Raw genomic sequence first — 10,249 nt, forward strand, 5'->3', positions numbered from 1 at the left:
AACAAAGTAGATCATAGTATTTCTATCAATTCATCAGAAATGTATTTTTCTCAACACGGGAAAACAAATGCTGAAGTGTGCAAATTAAAGTGAACATGAACATTCCATATTAAATGTTTTTTGAATGAATTTATGATATACTGCAGATGCTGAATTCTTGATTAATAAACAATGTGCTGGACGAATTTGGCAGCTCCTTATTTGCTGCCTGACTCTGAATTCCTTCAGCACTTTGTTTTCTGATGAATAATAGGACCTTCATAGTGAGGATAATCCAACTTGTTTTTCACAAGAGATTTTTCAGAAACTTTGTGTACATTGCGATTTTTGTTTAACAATCTTACATAGAATACCTATGCTTTGATTATTTTTCAGGGGTGTTGGTTGTATCTTCTATGAAATGGCAGCTGGAAGACCTCTCTTTCCTGGATCCACTGTAGAAGATGAATTGCACTTGATCTTCAGGCTATTGGGTAAGTTTGTAATTCCTTTGTGATTGTACCACATTGTAACGAGTCATCGAGATGTACAACACTGTCCTTGATTCTTGATTCAAAAACCAGATGAAAATTCCATATTCCCACAGGATGACACATATATATGTAATCATTCATGATTAATATTTTGGGTGCAGATTTAATAATATTTCATTTACCCCCCACCCCCGCAATTCTTCCACTCATTTACACATTAGGGACAATTTACAGGTAAAACATGCACACTCCACACAGACAGCATCTGAGGGCAGGATCGAACTCGGGTCACTGGCGCTGAGAGCCAGCAGCCCTATCAGCTGTACTGCAGTGCCCTTGTGGACGCTTTGGAAATGATGTAGAAGCGGTTTACCCAGATGTTCTCGGGATTCGAAAGTATTAGCTATCTGAGCGATGATACTAACTTGGATTGTTTTTGCTCGAGCGTCAGAGGCTGAGGGTTGACCCGATTGAAGTATATAAAAATTATGAGAGGCATTGACAGAGTAGAGAGTCTTTTTCCCAGACTGGAAGTGTCAAACACAGGAGAACATAAGTCCAAGGTGAGAGGGGGATAGTTTTATTACTTAGTGCTAGGTGCCTAGAATGCAGAGCAAGTGGTGGAAACCGGTACAATAGCAATGTTTAAGAGGCATTTAAACAGACACGGAATAGAGGGATACAGATAAGATTAGTTTAGATTTATATCATGATGGGCACTGCCTTAGTGGGCCAAAGGGCCAGTTCCTGCACAATGTTAATAATTTGGATGAGAATGCATGTGGCATGATTAATAAGTTTACACATGACGCCAAAATGGGTGGTATAGTGGACAGTAAAGAGGTTATCTATGGTTATAACGGGATCTAGATCAACGGGGAAAGTGGGCAAGGGATTGGCTAATATAATTTAACTTGAATATGTGCGACGTGCTGCATTTTGTAAAGCTAGTGCTAACCAAGACCATACACAGTCTGGCGGTGCCAAGCTAACCAAGACCATACACAGACTGGCAGTGCCAAGCTAACCAAGACCATACACAGTCTGGCAGTGCCAAGCTAACCAAGACCATACACAGTCTGGCGGTGCCAAGCTAACCAAGACCATACACAGTCTGGCAGTGCCAAGCTAACCAAGACCATACACAGACTGGCAGTGCCAAGCTAACCAAGACCATACACAGGCTGGCAGTGCCAAGCTAACCAAGACCATACACAGTCTGGCAGTGCCAAGCTAATGACGACCATACACAGACTGGCAGTGCCAAGCTAACCAAGACCATACACAGTCTGGCGGTGCCAAGCTAACCAAGACCATACACAGTCTGGCAGTGCCAAGCTAACCAAGACCATACACAGGCTGGCAGTGCCAAGCTAATGAAGACCATACACAGACTGGCAGTGCTAAGGTTCCAGTTGGTTTCAAGTTGCAGATGGTGGACTGCAAAATTCCCCAGGAGTAAATGGTATAAAGTATTAGTTATTGTTGATGTAATATATGTGTCCAGGGCACAGTTACCAAATTTGCATCAAATTTGACGGTGTGATAAATGGTGCATCGGATGAAGAGGATAGTCATGAACAGCAAGAGTACATTGACTGTTAGAATGGGCAGACAAATGGCAGAATAAATTAACGACAGAGTGTGTGAAGTAACTGAACTTTGTAGAAAGAACAAGGAGAGTTAGTGTAGACTTATTACCACAGTTGTGAAGTAATAAACGGGAACTGCAAATGCCAAAGATGGACACAAAATACAAGGTGCAACTCAGTGGGTCAGGCAGTATCTCTGGAGAAAATGGATAAGCGATGTTTCGAGTCAGGAACCCGTCTTCGGGCTGATTGTAGTAGGAAGAGCAGAGAAAATACTAGAACCAAAAAGGCTGGCAACAGACGACCTCAGGTGAGGAGGTTGTCTGATAGGCAGATTGACACAGTTGTGACGATGTGTGGTGTTAATTTGAGAGATCCTTGAAAATGTTCTAAGAATAGTTAGCAAAATTCTGGCCTACGTTAATAGGCATGGAACTTAAAAACAAGAGACAATGTTGAATCTATATAAAGTACTGGTTTAGCCACTATAGATCGACTCGAGTAATTGAGCCACACTGTGGAAACGGGCCATTCGGGCCAACAAATCCCATCTATACTAGTCCCATCTGCCTATGTGTGGCCCGTATCCTTCCAAACCTATCCTTTCCATGTACTTGTCCAAATGTCAATTACACCTCTGGCAGTTGTGACTTGTGTTCATTTCTGGTCACCATGCTATCAGAAGAATATGAAAGTCTTAAAACACAAAAAAAGATTTCCTGGAATTTCAATGAGGTGAACTATCAAATCTCAAACTCATGTTGATATGTTAAATAGGTTTCTGCATCCTACTTATGGACTTTTCTTTATTGCAGGAACACCCACAGAGGAGGCATGGCCAGGAATATCTTCAAATGAGGAATTTAAGGCTTACAACTTTCCCAAATATAAACCGCAACAACTGATAAATCATGCACCAAGGTATTATATAAATATGACCTGGCTTGATTCTCTGAAGTATGAAATGAGCTGTGATTCATGTTTTGATAATTATGGGGAAAAGTGTTTCAACTGCGAAAGTCGAACAAAATTGGCCACAAGGTTGGGTAGAGGATAGACCAACTTAAATGTACTATCAGAAAATGGCATGTCGAGCAAATGTCCTTCATTGTAGATAAGTGCAGTGTAATGAACATAGATGTGGCAAATTCTAAATGTGTAGGCTATGCAGGGATGGCATTATAAAATTAAAGAGCAATAATGAAACAGGTGTCATAGTGTCACTGGAGGTATATAGCAACTGGACATTTTGGTCGCCTGTGCTTTTGTTGATAAAGCTTCATTTAGAATATTCCCAGTGTTCAAAAAGAGAGTGAAGTGTTTTTTTGGCAGGACTTGGGAAAATAAAAAGTAGTATAGTTTTAACGTTCAGCTTTTTCAGTATTCATGAATAATTTTACAGAATTTATATATAATGCAATTTGGGCAATGATAAAATTAATGTTTACGAAGGATTAAAATAAGAACATTAATTTCTCAGCTAATTTGTGGAATCGGTTTCAAATTTAAAGAGGCAATGCTGTCTGGATGAACATACAACAAACAGTACAGTACAGCACAGGAACAGGCCATTTGGTCCACAAAATGTTCAAATATGCAGCAGTACACATAGTTACCAACATGCTGCATGCTTTAAAATATCATCAATTTATGAATGGTATTGAAAATGGTCTGTGTGATACTGAAGCATGCAGGGGTAAATCATCTGAGGAATCCAGTGATCAGAACACAATGGTATTTTATGCAGTAGGTGGTATCTTTCATTGCCTTTTAAGGACATGATTTTAATTGGGGATCTTTAACTTCCTTTAGCTTTTACCAACATTTGATAGATTCTCTGAATAGTCAAGATAGATAGAATCTGTGAGTGAAAGTTGAACATTTATTTTTGCCACTTTCTGAGGCATCTATAAAGATCAACGTCGAGAAGAATAAATATTCTTGCCAGTATCGAATCTTATTTTTTTTTCTCATAGATTGGACACAGAAGGAATCGATCTGTTATCCAGTTTTTTACAAGTAAGCTTTACCTTTTGTTGTGCAATTGAAATTCTTATTGTAGGTCAAAATTATATAGATCTAAAACTATCTCCTGATAAATAATTTATGCAACTAATAAATAAATAATCTATTTTGCAGTACAAAGCCACGAAGAGAATTTCTGCAGATGACGCTATGAAGCATCTTTATTTTAAAAATCTGGGATCAAAGGCACACACTTTACCAGATGGTAAATAATTCCTTAATTATTAAATGAGAGGATCATATTTAAGGAACCTTGCAACAAGCTTCCCTTCCCATAGTGACAATCATAGGAAGATTGCAGGTAAAGTGTAATGCAAATCTGAGAGATGATCTGATAATTTTCACTGAATATTCAATCCTTGTTTTATCGTCAACATTTAAATATATATATATATATATATATATTCAGTATATTTCTGTTCACATTTATGAAGGAGGTTGTCTAGGTTAATATTGTGGAATAACATCCACCTACTCATCAGATAGTGGTATACTGACATAACACTTCCCCAATTGGTGCACAGATTCAAGATCACTGAGCCTCTTTTCTTTCACCCCTTTTCCCCCACCCACCCCCGCCCATCTTTACATAAGGGGACACAGTTCTTTAAATCTCCAAACTAGTTTTGTCAGGAGAAGTTGGGAGGGGGAGGGGTGGTGGCGTAGTTAGATATTCTCAGAATTGCTGGTCATGAGATTCAGGGATATGAATCAAAGATGTTTGAGTGGAATTGAAGCACAAATTAGCAGTGACCCCAGTGGAATGCTGGGGTTGAGCAACCTATTCCTGTCTTAGTAATTCAGGTATCTCTCTCAATTCAAATTATTTTGTGTGAAAACTGCCACTCGGTGACAAAAACGGTTTTACTTTACTCCTTTACACCAGGCACCTCAGTATTTTCATTAAGTGAAATTCGGTTGCAAAAAGATCCTGGCTACAGAACCTCATCATATCCAGAGACGGGTAAGATTCTTTTACCAAGCAATTAAAATTACAAAATTACATCTGAAAGAAAATGTGGCTCACCTCCTGCTATTCGTTTCCATATACAACCATATAACAATTACAGCACGGAAACAGGCCATCTCGGCCCTACAAGTCCGTGCCGAACAATTATTTTCCCCTAGTCCCATCTACCTGCACTCAGACCATAACCCTCCATTCCTTTCCCATCCATATAACTATCCAATTTATTTTTAAATGATAAAATCGAACCTACCTCCACCACTTCCACTGGAAGCTCATTCCACACCGCTACCACTCTCTTGAGTAAAGACGTTCCCCCTCATGTTACCCCTAAACTTCTGTCCCTTAATTCTGAAGTCATGTCCTCTTGTTTGAATCTTCCCTACTCTCAATGGGAAAAGCTTGTCCACGTCAACTCTGTCTATCCCTCTCATCATTTTAAAGACCTCTATCAAGTCCCCCCTTAACCTGCGCTCCAGAGAATAAAGACCTAACTTATTAAACCTTTCTCTGTAACTTAGTTGCTGAAACCCAGGCAACATTCTAGTAAATCTCCTCTGTACTCTCTCTATTTTGTTGACATCCTTCCTATTATTGGGCGACCAAAATTGTACACCATACTCCAGAATTGGTCTCACCAATGCCTTGTACAATTTTAACATTACATCCCAACTTCTATACTCAATGCTCTGATTTATAAAGGCTAGCATACCAAAAGGTTTCTTTACCACCCTGTCTACATGAGATTCCACCTTCAGGGAGCGTGCACAGTTATTCCTAGATCCCTCTGTTCAACTGCATTCCTCAATTCGCTACCATTTACCATGTACGTCCTATTTTGAATTGTCCTGCCAAGATGTAACACCTCACACTTATCAGCATTAAACTCCATCTGCCATCTTTCAGCCCATTCTTCCAAATGGCCTAAATCTCACTGTAAACTTTGGAAATCTAGTTCATTATCCACAACACCACCTATCTTAGTATCATCTGCATACTTACTAATCCAATTTACCACACCTTCATCCAGATCATTGATGTACATGACAAACAACAGTGGACCAACACAGATCCCTGAGGCACCCCACTAGTCACCTGCCTCCAACCTGACAAACAGCCATCCACCATTACTCTCTGGCGTCTCCCATTCAGCCACTGTTGAATCCATCTTGCTACTACTGCATTTATACCCAACAATTGAACCTTCTTAACTAACCTTCCATGAGGAACATTGTCAAAGGCCTTATTAAAGTCCATATAGACTCCAAGAAACCAAGCTGCTGGTACTTTTTATAGGTAGTTATGGTCAATAGACAATAGGTGCAGGAGTAGGCCATTCAGCCCTTCGAGCCAGCACTGCCATTCAATGTGATCATGGCTCACATTCAGTCATCATCCCCAATCAGTACCCCGTTCCTGCCTTCTCCTCATACCCCCTGACTCTGCTATTTTTAAGAGCCCTATCTAGCTCTCTCTTGAAAGCATCCAGAGAACCTGCCTCTACCGCCCTCTGAGGCAGAGAATTCCACACTCACCACTCTCTGTGAGAAAAAGTGTTTCCTCGTCTCCGTTCTAAAAGGCTTACTCCTTATTCTTAAACTGGCTTCTAGTTCTGGACTCCACCCAACATCGGGAACATGTTTCCTGCCTCCAGCGTGTCCAAACCCTTAACCATCTTATATGTTCCAATGAGATATCCTCTCATCCTTCTAAACTCCAGAGTGTACAAGCCCAGCTGCTCCATTCCCTCAACATATGACAGTCCCGTCATCCTGGGAATTAACCTTGTAAACCTACACTGCACTCCCTCAATAGCAAGAACATCTTTCCTCAAATGAATGGTCTTTGTTCTCAATATTTTTACATTAAAAATTATCCAATTTTATGCAGAAACGGTACAGAGTGTTGTACAGAGAGTGGCTTGGCGGCACAGCAGTAGAGTCACTGTCTTACAGCGCCAGAGATTCGGGTTCAATCCCAACGGGGTGCTGTCTGTACAGAGTTTGTACATCATCCCCATGACCAGCCTGGGTTTTCTCTGGGAGGTCTGGTTTCTTCCCACACTCCAAAGAAATACAGGCTTGTAGGCTAATTGGCTTGGTTAAATTGTCCCTGGTTTGTGTAGGATGCTGTTCGTGTGCAGGGATCGCTGGCCAGTGTGGACTCGGTTGGCCGATGGGCTTGTTTCCGCGCTTTATCTCTAAACCAAACTAAACTAAAATGAACAACATATTTTTCATGCAGCTACATTTGGCAATGAGACACAAAGTTTAACAAACTTTAATGTCCTTTTCACCTCTAGCCCCTGTCGCTTACTCCACCGATCTGCTAATCAACCCTCCCTTCCCTGACCTGCAGCCACTTATCACTTGCCAGGCTTTGCACCACCCCAACCTCTTTTTCTGGTTATCTCACCCCAACTCCACCTGTCTGAAGACCCTCAATGTCGCCAGATGCACAGATGCTGCCTGACCCGCATAGCTCCTCCAGCACTCTGATTTTTGCTCAAGATTCCAGCATCTGTCTGCATATCCCATTCATGTGGCCCATTTCAAATTTTGGAACTCCTTACCTCGCAGCACTAGTCGTATCTCTCAACTCGTATCTTGGAGGGCAGCTAAAGTGTCCGTCATAACTGGGATACCCATATCCAATTTACAATTAAAACAAAACAAGCAGCTCTCCCTTGACTCAGACTCAAGAGCTGAAGAGCTTTGGGTAACACCTCTGGTTATAATCACTTTATATTTGGATTTTAAAATGTCCAAGCATTACTATTTCTGTAAGTTTATGAGTGTGCATTAAAACAATCCTGTCTATGCTTATTTGGACTTTCTTTGCTATGATATATAAATTGTCAATGTGTCTCTGACTCCTGCATCGTAAGAAAACAGAATAATCAGTATCATAAGTTGTTTTTAATACCTTCTATTGTATTTTCTAGCACATGGGAAGAACAGAAGACAGAGCATGTTGTTCTAGGTTATCGAGCAAAATCATAGACTTGAGTCCCATTGGCTTGCCATTTCACATCGCTCATATCTAGGATTTTGATTTGAAGACAACAATTTCCATAATGTAGAGTGGATTAGACTTGAACAATAACGTGTCTCTTTTACTGCCTCTCTTGCGATGTTGTCTTTTCTTCAGATATATAGATTGTTTTATATTTGCAGGGTCACGGTGTGACATTTTATTATATATATTGTACACACTTGTGTGCATGTGTGTGAATACATATAATACAAGCGTGTACATAACACACAGAGATAAAACAGTTATATGATTCATCTATGCTGTTAATAGCCAGTAAGTTGCAGCTCCTGTTGTAACTTCACTTGCAGTTTTGTGCGGTGCTGGAAACAAAAGTGCTTATTTATTGGGAATCATTGCTGCTAAAAGACTACTGTCCATAAACCACATTGTGGTTGTATACAGAAAAATGTGAGTGGCTTGTGAATGCATCTATTTCTCCCAGTATCTATTTCCAGCATTTTGCAAATTTTACTGTGACGTTTGATTGCAAATGCTCTTAAATGCATAATATTAGAACTGCCTCACCTCTTAAAATATGATTGTGATGTGCTATCTTTTACCTTCAATGTTCATCGGTTAAAACATTTAGATTTGTTCTGAAATTTTGTGGCCAATAGACTAATTGAATAGTGTATTTTTTATATATATATATATATATATATATATATATATATATATATATATATATGTGTGTGTGTGTGTATATATATATATATATATATATATATATATATATATATATAATTAAGCTTTCAATCTGCACTTCCTTTGCTGAACATTGTCAAAATAATTGCACCTATTATTTTCCCATGTCACTTTATGAAGACATTGGAATTCAGCGAGTTTGACTTTGTATCTGATCTTGGCTGTTACTGCATCATTTTATAATGATTTCACTACGAAACGTGTATCTCGATGAGTGTCATAAATAGGCTTTTGTTAACAGTATTTGTTTGTTTGACTTTCCAAATAATGGTTTCAGTGGATCTACATTTTAGGGACCTGCATTTTAGGATTACTGTTAATATATAATTGTCGAGATATTGGACGTAGCAAATGTAGTTAATCATCGGCAATATTTTTGGACTTATTCAGGGTCCAACCATTTTCATAATTTTCAATAGTTTGTTATTTAACAGTGTTAAGAATATTTTCTATGTTTAATTTTATTTGTGAACTGTGATGATGGCATGTTGTAAAAGTATTTTATTTGTATTTTGCGTCATGACTGACTGACTGATTTAATTGGAATTTTGTAAGAAAAAAGGAAGCAGATTCATTCGTAACTGTGTATTGGACCACTACTGCTTATCAGAATGATTCCGGGCTGAAATTTGTATAACTAAGACTGCTGTGCTATTTCTGATTAAGAGTGCTATTTTTCCTTGGAATTATAAATATTACAATGCATTCCTTGTTTTAACTGATCACAGTTCTTTGACGTCTAGTGTTTCAACTAAAACATTTTGCTACAGGTGATTTGGATGATTAGTAGCATTCACAAAATGTTTTAAATAACAGCTTATTCTGACACTTTGTTGACCTAATAGCAGTTTAGTCAGTTGGTGAAACTCCTCTGATGTAACCTTTTAAGAATTGTGAAGGAAGGTCAACCTTTTCTTCACTGGAATAAAGACAAAGACAATGTATATTTATTCGACCTTAATTCCTCAATTTACAAACTATGCAATGATGCCATCGACTCTAAGGGTTCATGCAATCAATGCTATTTTTCACTGTAACAAATGGTGTTACCACTCTTCTAATGGCGAATACACTTCACTAAAAAGCCTGGTCTTAGATTTTCAAAAATTACATTAAAAAATCACATAATTTTCCAGGAATGCACTGCTTTCATAAATGGAAGAAGGCTGTAAAATACTTTATTAGAGAAAACCAACCAATCGTTGGCAGAATGTAGATTCGTGCCATGATTTTTTATTTTTCCATCGTCGAAACTGGAAAGAGTGGTTTGCGTTTTCAACTAAAAATATTAATGCTAATTTTTAAACATTTATGTACAAATGTTTGGAAAAATACTGTGGGGAAAAAGTGAAAGGAAACAGAAAAGTAATTGAAATGCCACATCTATACCCCCCCCCCCCCCCCCCCCCCCCCCCCCCCCCTCATCAAGTTATTTTCTTTGGCCGAATACC

General features: G+C 38.9%; 1 protein-coding gene across 1 annotated transcript in view; it reads left to right on the forward strand.

The window, feature by feature from the left end:
- The window catches only part of cdk17 (cyclin-dependent kinase 17), a 141,533-nt gene extending 132,770 nt beyond the window's left edge, over positions 1-8,763 (forward strand). Inside the window, 6 exon segments of the mRNA XM_055652758.1 lie at positions 376-473; positions 2,881-2,986; positions 4,042-4,084; positions 4,205-4,295; positions 4,977-5,054; positions 8,002-8,763. Of these exon segments, the coding sequence (XP_055508733.1) occupies positions 376-473; positions 2,881-2,986; positions 4,042-4,084; positions 4,205-4,295; positions 4,977-5,054; positions 8,002-8,039 (454 nt within the window). The 3' untranslated portion in view covers positions 8,040-8,763.
- Positions 8,764-10,249: the final 1,486 nt, after the last annotated feature.

Source organism: Leucoraja erinacea, chromosome 22 (genome assembly GCF_028641065.1).
Source record: "Leucoraja erinacea ecotype New England chromosome 22, Leri_hhj_1, whole genome shotgun sequence".
NCBI lineage: Eukaryota > Metazoa > Chordata > Chondrichthyes > Rajiformes > Rajidae > Leucoraja > Leucoraja erinaceus.